Raw genomic sequence first — 15,882 nt, 5'->3', positions numbered from 1 at the left:
TGTTGCAAACTCAGAGCGGGGCGAGCAGAGCGAGCTGTGTACACTCCCCCAAAATGACACTTTTAAACACATTATAATAAAAACATCTGAACTGTGTGTTGAACTGAACCTAAAGTGGCACACTCAGAAGAACCATAATATTAATATTATATCATAAACAGGGGTAAACTGTGTGCCCTTTAATACACAGCATTTACTACACGCTATAAAAAGCAATTAGTTGACTTTACTTAAAAAAGAGTGTATTCTGAAGTTTGTCTAGTTTTATTTTCTGAAATATTAAATAATGAAAATTATTATTAAAATTATTATTATTAAAAATAATTAATATTAGGTGGGCTTTTCCTAAAATAAGCAAAATAATCTCCCAATAAAGTAAGTAAAATAATTATATAGTGTATGAGTGTGAATGAGATGTTTCCGAGTGATAGGTTGCAGCTGGAAGGGCATTCGCTGCGTAAAACATAATATGCTGGATAAGTTGGCAGTTCATTCCGCTGTGGTGATCCAAGGTTAATAAAGGGACTAAGCTGAAAAAAAAATGAAGATTTTCTTATCAACATCCATGTCTTTGAAAAAAAATGCAATTCTTATGGTGCTTGTGCAGGTGAGTGTGCTTGAGATACCACCTGTAGGTGACACACTCTCTTCTCTCTTTATATGCAACACAGACTTTTTTGTACCCCTTCCCCTTAGCCCTACACCTTCAAACTAAAGAGAATTGGGACACCCCTATACCTTCACATGAACACACAAAACAAAGAGTAGGGTTAAGGGGAAGGGGTAAGGAGTAGAATTGGGATTGGGCCTTATACTTGTCATAAACTAAACATTGGCATTTTTAAACTCACCAAACACTTTATTAGGTACACCTGTCCAACTGCTTGTTAATGCAAATTTCTAATCAGACAATCACATGGCAGCAACTCAATGCAATTAGGCATGAAGACATGGTCAAGACGATCTGCTGCAAGTTCAAACCGAGAATCAGAATGGGGAAGAAAGGGAGTGGCTTTGAACGTGGCATGGTTGTTGGTGCCAGACAAGCTGGTCTGAGTATTTCAGAAACTGCTGATCTACTGGGATTTTCACGCACAACTATGTCTTGGGTTTTTAGTGAATGGTCCAAAAAAGAGAAAATATCCAAGCTGCAATTCTGTGGGTGCAAATGCCTTGTTGATGCCAGAGGTCAGAGGAGAATGGCCAGACTGGTTCCAGCTGATAGAAAGGCAACAGTAACTCAAATAGCCACTAGTTACAACCGAGGTCTGCAGAAGAGCATCTCTTAACACACAACATGTCCAACATTGAGGTGGATGGGCTACAGCAGCAGATCACACTAGGTGCCACTCCTGTCAGCTAAGAACAAGAAACTGAGGCTACAATTCACACAGGCTCACCAAAATTGGACAATAGAAGATTGGAAAAATGTTGCCTGGTCTGATGAGTCTCTATTTCTGACAATGAAACAATAAAACTTGACAACAAGTTCATTGTACTCAAATGGCCTCCTTAGTCACCAGAACTCAATACAATAGAGCACCTTTGGGATGTAGTGGAACAGGAGAATTGCATCATGGATGTGCAGCCGACAAATCTGCAGCAACTGTATAAAGCTATCATGTCAATATGGGCCAAAATGGACCAGTACCTTGTTGCATCTATGCCACAAAGGATTAAGGCAGTTCTGAAGGCAAAAGAGGGTGCAACCCGGTACCTAATAAAGTGGCCTGTAATTGTATACTGCTAATTTGAAGTGCTTCTTATATTTTTCATTTGTTTGGTCACATGTCGGGCAGCACAGTGCCTCAGTGGTTAGCACTGTCACCTAACAGCATGAGGGACACTAGTTCGAGCCCTGATAAATAAGGGACTACACCGAAGGAAAATGAATAAATGAATGAATGAATGGTCACCTGGAAACAATTAATATCCCGTGATCATTTACCATTTATTAGCTTAAACTTATCTGCCCTTTTACTTACTGAATTAGTAGAGATAAAAGATTCACATTTGTTAGCCAGTTTACATTGACCACACTTACAGTACATCATGCATCCTGTGATTGACTGCATTTCATACAGTCACTCAAGTTGCTAGAAATCACCAAACCTCATTTTTATGAATGACTTCCAGATTCTTCGTCATTGCAAATTAGCACTGCATGCATATTTATGGATATTTATGACTGTGTGTGTGTTCGTGTGTGTCAATGTTGCGCAGCTAGTGGGCTCTAGAGAGTTTGAACAGAACAGTCAGAACAAATGCGGCGTGTCTCTGGAGACAAGAGGCAAACACCTCTTTCATCTCATCATCACTTCCTGGGCTCTTCAAACACACATCTTTGCAAATAGCCAATAAATCACATTGTGGCAAACACACATAACATATAGCCAAACCTTTTACCCACAACAACCGGACAGCTGTGTGGTTAAATGGGCAAAATCTGAAGCTCTCCAATAGATGGCCATTGTTTCGCAGTCCCAGCTGTGAGAACATGAGCTCGGTCTGCCTCCGCTCATTTTCCTGGTGTTGTGTGACCATCCCCACAAGTGCAGTTTTATTAGCATGCATCAACACACCATCTGCAACCTGAAATCACACAATAATTGAGCATAATAAATGATGTTAAATCCATTAACAAAGGCAGAGGTTGAAAGTTGTTTGTTTAGGACGCGTCGAATTATACACTGTTAAATATGCTGGTTTAAATTGCAATGTTCTTAATTAAATCTGAATTGCAAAGGGGAGGAAAATGTACTCGGCAAAGCCTACGACACACATTTTCACACATTTGGTTTTCTCTCTCAATATCCGGGATTAGTCATTCATTTTTTTTTCCCATCTCTCTTCAGAGACAGTTGAGAAATCGAATCTCATTCTTGTCTAAATCCTTGCGTGTCGTCAATTGAAGCCAAATCTATCAATGTCATTAATGTCAGTGATTTGTGTGGCCATTTAACCTTGTAATTTTATGTCGTATACCCAAACCAAAATCTTTTCCTCTAGGGAAATTAATCACTTGATAATCACTTTTGTTGGCAGGAAAGATGCTATTACAGTGGTGCTAATTATTAAACATGGAAACTCAATGGAAAAGGGCACTGAGGTGAGCCGGTCTCCTCTTTTATAATGAGGAATGATGCAGATCACTGCTTCGCTCCTGTCTGTCCGCATATGAGTGTGTGTTTTTATTGGATCATTCAAATTATTACAGATACCTGGTTTGTTTCCACTCTCTGTGTTTATTTGAGTTGCTGTAAGTGTTAACTCTGTATTAGAGTTGGTTTTAGCTCATTTGGATTCAGACAGGATTACTAGGGTTTGTTGATAAGATGAAGGCTCCATTATCCTGCGATCACAAGTGTTGTTTGGCATGAATCTGACGTGCAGGTAAATGTTGTGTGTTTGGATTACATTCCTCATGTCTATGCCAGCACAGCTTTACGCCTGCCACAAACATGAGAGAGGGAGAGGGAAAGAAAGAGAGAGAGAGAGTGTGTGGTTCACGTTTTACCTACATTGTAGGGGCCAAATGTGCACTCGATCATAGTACAGATGAAAATTAGAGTAGCTGTGCTGATGGGGATGAGCAAGAAAAAAAAGTTAAGAAGACTCAAGAAGACAGTTCACTAAAAATGTCATCATATGCTCAGTATCATATGTTTCCAAAACGATTTGATTTATAGAGATGCTTTACAAAATAGGAAAAACTTGAAAATACAATATTTTTTCTCTGCAATTTACACCAACCGGCCACTTTATTAGGTACACATGTCCAACTGATCGCTAACGCAAATTTCTAAACAGCTAATCACATGGCAACAACTCATGCATTTAGGCATGTAGACATGGTTAAGATGATCTGCTGCAGTTCAAACTGAACATCAGAATGGGGAAGAAATTTGATTTAAGTGACTTTGAACCTGGCATGGTTGTTCAGGTTGTTTTGTCATAAGACCACATCGGGTGCCACTCCTGTCAGCTAAGAACTGGAAGCTAAGGCTACAATTCGGACAGGCTCACCAAAATTGGACAATAGAAGATTGGAAAAAACGTTGCCTGGTCGGATGAGTCTCAATTTCTGCTGCAACATTCAGATGGTAGGGTAAAAATTGGGTGTAAACATTAAATTTTACACTTCAAACTAGTGAATATATATGTTTAATATCTGAATACATTTGATCACATTTCAAACTAGGTCTGGGCTAATAAAAAATATTATATCAAATCATGATTAAATTTGTCAATAAGAATGATAAGCTCTGGACTATTTTACTGATCGAAGTGTTGATATTAGAGAATAGAGATCCACCAAATTTTCGGTCACTGAAAATTAATTGGCCAAAAATATGTTATGCCATTTAATGGACCCTCTAATTTTTGTGGCTTCAGTCATTGTTGGGGTACTCTTTTAAACCTGGAAACCATTAACAACTGATATTGGAATACATATATTAGTTCTGGGCGATTAATCAAAAAGTAATCAAAATCGTCATTCAGAACCCATAATCAATCAAATTTTTTCCAGGTCAATTTTTTCAATTTCCTCACCGCGTGTGGAGTCACGTGACCAAGATTTGTTTACACTTCTGTGTCAAGCACAGTGTATGGTCTGGCTCAGGTCACATCCCCCTTGCCATGACTGATGCCGATGCTGACCTTTCCAAAAATGTAACTGCACGTTGCAATGACGCATATCGCAAGCTCTGTGATTGGTCAGCTTGGCAACGTTGACGAGGGTGGCACAGATAGGATAGAAATAAAATAATAGTTGATCAAACATAATCAAGTTAAATTGTTAAATTAATCGAGACTTTGATTTTAGGCCAAATCCCCCAGCCCTAATATAAATATATTAGGGCTATATATATATATATATATCAGTCAATATGGAAATAAATTTTGAAGTTGCATTTTTGCCATATCGTCCAGTCATATTTTAAACACTGTTCAATGACAGTTTCTTTGTTCTGTACCTAAAATATAATTTTATATAGGTCACAGCCTGTCAACACATGATATTCTGCAATACTCTTCAAATATAAATCACAGAGATTTTATAGTCCCACCTAAATCACTGATTTAGAAAAAAAAAACTATTAAAAAAAAACTTGTCCCATCCAAATAGTTATATTCTCACAACCTTGAGTTCTGTCATTGTTCCTTATTTGCTAGACTCACCATTTATTTAGTTAGAAAAGGTCATGTTATTTTAAGGGCTAATATTGGTGGAGTATATAATGCCATTAGCATGTGACAAAGCAGCTCTGACATGGGCCAAGAATGGCCTGCGGGATGAGAGGCCAGAGAGTCTGTTCCGTTTAGGTTGAAATGATCATTAAACATTTAAACAAAAAATGTTTGCTCTCAATTAATTTTGGGTCTCGGCACAGAAGATGCTTCATAAGCAGTTTACTCATTCCAAATTGGCATGGGCACATAATGCAGGTGAGACTGACTGTGATAGAGTGGGGAATAATCAAAGATACTGCCAGCAGCAGAAACAAGCATTGTGGCCCTGAATGATTACAGCGATTGTGTAAATCCAATGAGAAAGATCGTGTGCTGTGATAGATCAGGGAGAAGGTCTCTCTCTGTAGTTCACCAAAGCAGAGCTCAAAGCCATCTGCTAAATAAAGAAAAAGAAAAAAAAAACTCTGAGAGAAATGTTGAGAGAGGGTTGCCATGACAGGGATTGATACATACGGCAGTCAGCAAGTCATAGATTAAAGAAGGAAATATTTCATTATTTATTTAGCTTTTCTTGCTCTGTTGCAGAGGTCCAGGTGATAGACCTTTGAAGAACTGGGGCTTTGATGGTGATAAATTGACATCTCTCTCTCTCTTTCTCTCTCTCTCTCTCTCTCTTTCTTTCTCTCTCTCTCTCTCTCCTGTTACTTGGGTTGGCCTTGTTATGGTGTTTGACTGACATAAGAGATGTGGAGAAGAAAGGCTGCAGCTGCATGGTCTGAGAGATGTGTGTATGTGTCTGTGTGTGCGGATCAGGATCAGCCCAAAAGAGAGATCTGTGTGAGTGTGTTTTCATATAGCAGTCTGAGCTTCTGCTTTTAGGTCTGTTGTAACTTCATCTGTAATCGTGTCAGATGTTTTTGATGGTGTCTCTGAACCCTAGCAGTCAAAAGTGTGGAGTCACTTGACTCAGTTTATGTTTCTCATGAACTTAGGTTTTGCCCTCAAGGCTTAAGATTAGTTTTACGGAGGAATAAACTGCCTGTGGATTTCTTTAAGAGTAAACAGTTTCATTCTATATTACATCCATCCATCCAATCTCTAAATCGCCTGGGTTGCAGTGATGTGGAGCCTGGAAGCTGTGTTATTAGAGTTAACCAAAGGTTCACTTTTTTCAAATTAAATATTTTATTTGTATTGCATGAATTAGGCCAATTTGTGAGAGAAAAACTGTAAACTAGTCTTCATGATGGCAGAATTACACAAATTGGAGCAAGTTGTGAATATGTTTTAGTACATACAGAGTATTTAGGTTTGTAATGGATCAGGGTTGATCTGTAATTTTTACTGATCATAACCCACGGTTTTTGAACACATGTAGCCCGCAGATTAATACATGTTTTTTTCTGGTACAATAATCCTAAATTTGAAACGATCACAAAGAGATCGCCTCTTGTGTCATTCAAATCACATGTATGATAGCATATAGGCTTTCCTGTAAATTGTAATGATTACAGAGGACGTTATGGCAGGTTATTGGGGATGTGGTGGGTTTCTTTAAAAGTTTTTTATGTCACTATTTGTTTAGCCTGTATCAATGCATTCAGTGTAAGCTGCATGATTCATCAGTAAAAGATCAGGATCTCAACACCCACATAACACAAATGATAATTAATGGTGACTTGCTTATATTTATTGATCCTTCTAATTGCCTCATTTAAACCTGTGTTTGAAAAACACAAATATCGAGAGAGAGATTCAGTTCTTAGTCTTTGGAGTTAGTTATGAAGTCACAAACAGTCAAATAACACAGAAGTACCAGAAAAACAGTTTATAATTTAGATAAAACCACTGATGTTTATGGTAAAGATAAAAATAAATCACCATCATATGCAATTGACGCTCAAAAATAAAAGTTGTAGGCAGCCTTTAAATTAATTAACCAATAAGTGACAACAATCAGCCATCAAAAATATGCCACTGAATAACTCTTCAAAAATGATCCATCTAGCAATGAAAAATGAAGTTTTATGAGTGAATTTATTAAAAATGAGACTAAAAATAAATATGGGTTGTACAAATTATAATGTTAGATTTCCACATTTAGCGTTATTAGCAACAGTAGTAGTAACAGTACTGAATGTTTCACAGTACTGAATATTTTACAATTTATTTTTATTCAGCTGATTATTTCTCTTTATTTTATTAAAAAAAAAAATACAGGTTCTGGGTTTTCTTTGCTAAAACCAAATGTGTCTTGCAGTAATGTATTGTAATAAATTTAAAGCAAATTGCATTTGTCTCCTTCCCTCTTTGGCTGATCCCAAAAATGGTCCAATGTGACCTGAACCGTGAGATTTTTGATCCTTTACATAACTAGTATTTCAAAACTGAAAACCTTTAAAAAAAATAAAACTGTTATTTGTTTTAGAAAAAAATCTCTTCCTCATGAAAATGTAAAAATGCCCTATGAAGCAACAGGTGGCAATATACTCCTAACTATAAATATTGGTCAATCCGGAGCCTAAAAAAAAGAGGTTTTTATTGCTTCCAGATGGCTGTCAATATGGCACACAACAGAGATTGCAGGGCACAATCAGACATTACACAAAGGAAATGACAGCGCAGACAAGCCAAAAACTCTAGTTTCACCAATTACACCACTACACAGACCCCAGCGTTTTTTAACATTTAACGTTTCACATCGATAGTTTTTTCCAAAAATAAAAATGCTGGTTTTAGTGATCAGATGCTGCGTTTGTGTGTGGATGAATGACCAAACCACATTGAAAAAAAACCCAGCTGAAATTGAAAACACTGATAAAGCATGAGATCTCTGCAGCGATCACTAGTTTAAGCATAAAACAACTTAAAAAATTAAGAACTTGTACATTATATTTACCATCAGACACAGGTGAACCTGATTAATTAGTAACTAAGGCAACTAACAAGAATGAAAACAGAAAAAGAGAAACACTGGAAGCATTTAAAGCATGATACTGATAAGTATAAAATTAATTTTACTTAAAAGTCCTGTGAAATTAAAATAATGTTTTTTTAGATGTTACTTTCAGTCCGTCAGTTTTAAGCATGTCTATTAGCTACTGTGCTCCAAAACAGTGGCAACATTTGCGTTTAGAAAGTAAAACATGCAAATAAACATCTAAAGCTTGCAGTTTGCGCTTCCAACTAAATCAATCAACACATTTTTTTCAGGTCATCTCATACTTCAGTTTGTCATCAAATCTTGACCAATCAAATGCTCTCTAGTATCTGACATGCCCCGCCCTCTTCAAGACTCTCCACATTTGCTTTTCATTTGATGCGCTTGGTTTCAAACATTTTCACTGGCAGAGTTATGATAAAAAGAAAAGCTGTTGGCTGTTTTTTTTAAAGGGGAGGAGATACTTTATGTCCTCCCCTATCTGAATTTTTCACTTGAGATTGTATAAAAAATGCACATTTCAAAGCACTTTCCAGGACCTTTCAATTTCTGATCAACCTTATGTTACTCTTAAGTACAGGGTGAAACAGCAGTAAGGAAATAAGTTGCTGTGTGCATTATTTACTTTCTTGTAAGTAGCTTGTACATAATATATTATTGACCTGAACTTACAGTACAGTACAGGAGTCTCCAAAAACACAAGTTCTATAGTTTGCATCCACTTATCCAGACCGAAGCATTCCCCTTCAGTTCATATCACCTCTGCTTCTATAATTGTTTTGGCTCCTGACAGTACAGTTGATTGGCTGAGTACAAACGAGAGGTGTATGTGTCTAATAGGATTGTGGCTCACTTGGACACAGTACAAGTCTAGTCTCTGAGCAGGTGTGTGATGGGAGACTTCATGCAGCGTTAACTTCTGCAATGCAACTTTCATTACTGTGGGATTATCCTTATTAGCCGTTCCCATATTCCCACCGATAATGAAGTCTAATTATTTCTGCTGCTCCCCCAAAGCAATAAGAGATGGATTTTCCTGTAACAGCAAGGGCATGTGTTTGCTAAAACAATGCAAGTGTATGTCGACGTGTTGGCGAAGGACTGTACATTAGCTAATTGTTACCTTTCAATTCTGATGTGGGTCAGTTTATGGCAATTAGGAGGCATCACCTTGTCATGTTGCCGCATCGCGTTCTAAGGATTAATGCAGTCGGATTCTGTCGTCTAACCACTTCTAATTCTACTGAACTCTTCATCATAGGCATTTTGGCTAGTGTGTGCCAGCCATTGTCTTCTTGTTTATTTTCTGCTTGCCAGAATGTGATTAATGGGTTAACCACTTAATGAAAGTGGTGGGATGCTAATTAGGCATTGTCTAGGCAAGATAATATGGTACAACTTCATTCTTCTAGCACAGACTAACCAGAGGCTGCCTTTGTCAGTGTCTCCATGTTCTTTACCCTGGCCTCAAGTTACTGTATTTTACATTGTAAAAAATGCTGGGTTCCACCCAATAATTTTGTGTTGGGACAACATGAAGGAATTAAGTTTTTTATTTGTTAACTTATTACACATTTAAGTGGCTTAAACATAAAACAATTAAGTTTTAATAACACATGAACAATTGTGTTATTTATTGTCAATTTAAATAAGTAGGACCAACAGCAAAAGTAATTTTGCAAATGTAGACATGTGTGGTTGTTAGTTAAAAGGTTGTAATTTAGATTTTAAAATGAACAAAGTCTTATTTCTATGATGAGACTGTCACAATCACCAGTGATCTAACATTCATAGTTGGCTGGAGAACATTTACAAAACTTTGATAAAAGTGATTTTTTTTTTTTTTAATGGAGAAGTAAAGTGATCAAAATATAAAAAGAGTTATTCTTTGAGATTGAGATTGCCAGCAGCTAGCTCTCTGCAACTCTTGCAAGGTTACCCAGTTCAATTAGGCTGAGGACAAGGGCAATGATGGAGTTTGTACATTTTTATAGTGTTTTTAATAAAGAGCAAAAATCAGATAACCACATGAATGACTTATTCCTTTACAGAACAACTCACAGAAATCAACCATCAGTCCACGTTAGACATTTTTGGGATGAAATACCTTTTATTCACTGTATTTATGTTTTTATTTTAGGGCTAAATATTGTATGTTTCTGGTAGAATGTCCCTCAGAGCACTATTTTTGTCAGAACTTCGAGCATATTGTGTTATTTTGTTTAGTCATGTTTTCAGAATTATGGGAGTATCGTGATCTCTAAAAAACTTTAAAAAAATATATATATATATATATGATTTTCAATTGATCTAGAATTATGCATCTGTACTGAAGTGAAACATTTTTCTCTGTGTGTTTGTCTCTACAGGTGGAGAGAGAAATAGCTATTCTGAAGCTCATAGAACACCCCCATGTTTTGAAGTTGCACGACGTCTATGAAAATAAGAAATATTTGTGAGTACACACCACCTTTGTTTATTCTTGCACCACACAGTGCTTGATTTGAGTATGTATTCAAATGTTCTGGGCAGCAACTGTATCTGTATCTGTATGGAAGAGCAGACACACTGATATCCCTGGAAATGTGCTCGCTTCTCTGGCTCGGCTTAATGTAGTTTTCAGTAATTGATAAAGAAGCCACCATGGATGCAGCCGCTGAGTTTGTTTACTTAATATTCAGATGACACAGATGTATGGCCCACACGCTCATAAAATATTTGCCTATGAACATTTTTACACACACAAATCAAGTATGAATCCATCCTTAATTTAAATAAGCGCTGACAGGTAATCGCATGAGAAAATCCTTTAATCGACTAATAAATCAGATGTCTGGTGTGTCAGTGTGTGTGTGTGTGTGTGTGTGTGTGTGTGTGTGTGTGTTTGGATGTCACTAAAACTTTGCATGTATCTCATGAATACATGAATGTGTGAGTATGATATAAATGTGTTTGCCCATCAGACAGGGTGACCGAAGGAAAATATTTACAGTAGCACACATTTACACATTCATTCTAATGTAGTGGCGTCCTGCAGTCTGAGACTATAGTGAAAATACTGAAATATATATATGTATGCAGTATGTATAATTTTTTGGTATTTTCATTGTATGATTATATCTATTAAAATTGGAATGTACACATTTAAATGATTAAATTCAAAGCAAAGATTAAAGGTGCAGTAGGTGCTTGTCTTCAGAAACATTTTTTTTGTTGTGCTGGTTGAAAGGTTGTGCTGGTTTGTTGTGCTGGTTCACAGTCTAATAGTAATAATTACAGTAAATGATCTAAATGTGTTTATATGTATTTTTATATTCTGGGTAAGGCATAAAACTTAAAAAATGTTCATCCAATTAAATAGAGTCGGACCGACATCTCCCATAATTCCGATTAGCAGGTCAGACTGTCTGTCAGCAAATGTAGATTCGGGCTTCTGCGCATCTGTTCACGCAGATCCGCCATTTGCGCGTGCCTGTCTGCATAAGCGGCCGCGCGGTCACGAGACGGACCGGGAGAAATCAAATGCTGAATTGAAACTTTTAAGAACCTGAATCAATATTGGAGTTACTTTAGTACGCTGGAGGAAGGACGACACCATGACTGAAGTATTACTGTTAGTCAGGTAATGTTCTGTTTTAAAACTATTTTAGTCAGGCTAAGCTTATGTTAGATTGTGTTCTGTTATGAATGACTTATATGCACAGACGTGTTGTTCAGCCACTGAAATCTCCCGGTGAAAGATTGATGTGATTATTTTCAGTTTCATAAGGTCCTTTTACAGAATCGATAATGTAGATTTATATTTAGTTTAACAACAAAACCTCATTCCGCACTATTCCGCCTAACCTGCTTTATTGAGCTGAAGTTGCTTTTATATTCACTTTGGGTCATTTTTGAACAATGACAGTCTTCCTATACTGTTTACCATGCTACTCTGAATATTCGCTCTGAAATAGCATGTAAGTGTGGCTAAGTAATAAATGTAGTCCCTGCACGGCGCTGGCACTAACTAACTGGCGAATTACATGAACTACTGGGTTGTCTGTCTGCTTTTGTGACGCCGTGCGCGCGCTCGCGATTTCAGGGGCTGTGGGTTTGAATCACAATCCCTCCCCGCCATCCAAAGATAATATGCTAAGCGGTTAGCATTTTGGCAGGTCACCTACTGCACCTTTAATTGTATCTAAAATATCAAATCAAAATAAATTCAAGATCAACTCATTTAATTAATTTGCAATTAATCATACAAATTATATATATACATCTAAATATATATATATATATATATATATATATATATATATATATATATATGCAGAAATATAGTTTCTGTTTTAATTTATGGATCTGTGTGTATTACATATATATAACAAATATATTTTAAAAATACTGTTGTTCAGTCTCGTTTTTCCACACCTCTTATGTTGATCATCGTGAACAGTTTTGTATAAACAAAAACCCAAAAACAAAAATAGAATAGAAGTTTTTTTTCCAAAACATTCTCTGGTTATTGAACTCTGTTATTTGTTGACATTATTCAGAAATGTTACATGAAAATAATTAAAATAAATTTGATATTGTTACTCAAATATGTAGGTGACTAAACAACTAAGTACAATATTTATTTATTCATTCATTCATTCAAATAAAGGCTGGTCTTTTGAGATTTATTTATTTTTCAGAAAGAAACAATTCCCTTTATACAAAATGTTGTTATTATTATTACTATTATTATTATTATTAATAATAATAATATTTATAAGAACAATAAAAATAATAATTATAGTTATACTACTACTACTACTACTACTACTAATAATAATAATAATAATAATCATCATAACAATCATAATTATATTAATATGAATAATAATTAATTAATAATAAAAATTAATAATAATAATGATAATAATAATAATAATAATAATAATAATGATAATGATAATGATAATAATAATAATAATAATAGTAATACTACTGCTACTACTACTACTACTACTACTACTGCTACTAATAATAATCATCATAACAATCATAATAATATTAGTAAATATAATTTAAAAAATAAAAATAATAACAATAATAATAATAATAAATAATAATCATTATTATCATAATAATAATAATAAATATAGCTGCAAGCAGCAATTAAGGGGCCAAGCACTATTGGCCATAAGGTGGCGCTGCTCCAGACGTTTTTGAGTACTTTCAGGGCATGGGGTTGAAGATGCATACCATGTTTTGTAATGATATGTGAATGTGTTGGTAAAATATAGCATTTTTGGCCAAAAATCGAAATATGCGACGCCCAAAATGGCTGACCTGTGAAAATCAGACATCATTCGACTCGGCATGCTCTGCCGGATGTAATGAGACCAGTTTCATGAGTTTTGGACGAAAGGTTGAGACGTTATAAGCCAAAAAGCAAGTTTTTTGTATCTCCGGACCACTAGGGGGCAGTGCGCCGAAACTCCGCAATTAACCTTAGACCCTAGTTGTCATAACACACACCAAGTTTGGTGTGAATCGGTGAATGCGTTACAGAGATATCGCCTCAAGTCCATTTTTGCAAGTTCTACGTTAAATTAGTTCGCAAGTTAAACGAAAACGGTTGGTCTAATCAACTTGAATTCCATAACTTTTGGTTGGCATGGTCTGTAGATCATGTGATTCAATTTTGGTAAAAATCGGAGACACGGCCTAGGACGAGTTCGATCAAATAGGTTTTTCGAAAAATTTAAAATAGCGCGAAAAAATTCATGACGGAAAATGACGTCATAGGTTGCGTTTGAATCGGACTGAGCCAAGGAATCAGAGGAAAAAAGAATTTTGATTGTAGCCCATTCGGTTCAAAAGTTATGATGATAAATGTATGTGAAAGTTTGGACAAGTGGTGGCGCTAGAGAGTTTGATTTTGAGACTTCATATTTGGCCTGATTAATGTTAATACTGGCCTCTATCATTGTGCCAGATGCATACCATGTTTTGTAATAATATGTGAATATGTTGGTAAAATATAGCATTTTTGGCCTAAAATCAAAATGGGCGACGCCCAAAATGGCTGACCTGTGAAAATCAGACATCATTTGACTCGACATGCTCTGCCGGATGTAATGAGACCAGTTTTATGAGTTTCGGACGAAAGGTTGAGATGTTATAAGCCAAAAAGCAAGTTTTTTATATCTCCGGACCACTAGGGGGCAGTGCGCCGAAACTCTGCCTGTAACCTCAGACCCTAGTTGTCATAACACACACCAAGTTTGGTGTGAATCGGTGAATGCGTTACGGAGATATCGTCTCAAGTCCATTTTCGCAAGTCCTTCGTTAAATTTGATCGCAAGTTAAACGAAAACGGTTGGTCAAATCAACTTGAATTCCATAACTTTTGGTTGGCATAGTCTGTAGATCATGTGATTCAATTTTGGTGAAAATCGGAGAAATGGCCTAGGACGAGTTCGATCAAATAGGTTTTTCGAAAAATTTAAAATAGCGCGAAAAAATTCATGACGGAAAATGACGTCATAGGGTGCATTTGAATCGGACTGAGCCAAGGAATCAGAGAAAAAAAGAAATTTGATTGTAGCCCATTCGGTTCAAAAGTTATGATGATAAACGTATGTGAAAGTTTGGACAAGTGGTGGCGCTAGAGAGTTTGATTTTGAGACTTCATGTTTGGTCTGATTAATGTTAATACTGTCCTCTATCATTGTGCCAAATTATACAACTTTCCCGCATACGCCTATATGGGCTGCCATTCAAATCCGGCGGAAGAAACGGAAGAAGAATAATAATAATAATAAATATAGCTGCAAGCAGCAATTAAGGGGCCAAGCACTATTGGCCATAAGGTGGCGCTGCTCCAGACGTTTTTGAGTACTTTCAGGGCATGGGGTTGAAGATGCATACCATGTTTTGTAATGATATGTGAATGTGTTGGTAAAATATAGCATTTTTGGCCAAAAATCGAAATGGGCGACGCCCAAAATGGCTGACCTGTGAAAATCAGACATCATTCGACTCGGCATGCTCTGCCGAATGTAATGAGACCAGTTTCATGAGTTTCGGACGAAAGGTTGAGACGTTATAAGCCAAAAAGCAAGTTTTTAGTATCTCCGGACCACTAGGGGGCAGTGCGCCGAAACTCCGCAATTAACCTTAGACCCTAGTTGTCATAACACACACCAAGTTTGGTGTGAATCGGTGAATGCGTTACAGAGATATCGCCTCAAGTCCATTTTCGCAAGTTCTACGTTAAATTAGTTCGCAAGTTAAACGAAAACGGTTGGTCTAATCAACTTGAATTCCATAACTTTTGGTTGGCATGGTCAGTAGATCATGTGATTAAATTTTGGTGAAAATCGGAGACACGGCCTAGGACGAGTTCGATCAAATAGGTTTTGCGAAAAATTTAAAATAGCGCGAAAAAAGTCATGACGGAAAATGACGTCATAGGGTGCGTTTGAATTGGACTGAGCCAAGGAATCAGAGGAAAAAAGAATTTTGATTGTAGCCCATTCGGTTCAAAAGTTATGATGATAAACATACGTGAAAGTTTGGACAAGTGGTGGCGCTAGAGAGTTTGATTTTGAGACTTCATAATTGGCCTGATTAATGTTAATACTGGCCTCTATCATTGTGCCAAATTATACAACTTTCCCGCATACGCCTATATGGGCTGCCATTCAAATCCGGCGGAAGAAACGGAAGAAGAAGAAGAAGAAGAAGAAGAATAATAATAATAATAA

General features: G+C 36.5%; 1 protein-coding gene across 23 annotated transcripts in view; it reads left to right on the top strand.

The window, feature by feature from the left end:
- Positions 1-15,882, top strand: part of brsk2b (BR serine/threonine kinase 2b) — a 271,162-nt gene that overhangs the window by 172,789 nt on the left and 82,491 nt on the right. For all 23 annotated transcript variants that reach the window (XR_012382651.1, XM_073907278.1, XM_073907280.1 and 20 more), the window contains exon 3: positions 10,507-10,592. Coding sequence is in view for 22 of the 23 variants with exons in the window: in XM_073907278.1 (XP_073763379.1) it covers positions 10,507-10,592 (86 nt within the window). In the remaining variant the exon portion in view is untranslated. The remainder of the gene's footprint in view (positions 1-10,506; positions 10,593-15,882) is intronic.

This window comes from Danio rerio, chromosome 7 (assembly GCF_049306965.1).
Source record: "Danio rerio strain Tuebingen ecotype United States chromosome 7, GRCz12tu, whole genome shotgun sequence".
Lineage (NCBI taxonomy): Eukaryota > Metazoa > Chordata > Actinopteri > Cypriniformes > Danionidae > Danio > Danio rerio.
The sequence above is the reverse complement of the archived record's forward strand: the minus strand, read 5'-3'. Positions and strand labels throughout refer to the sequence as shown.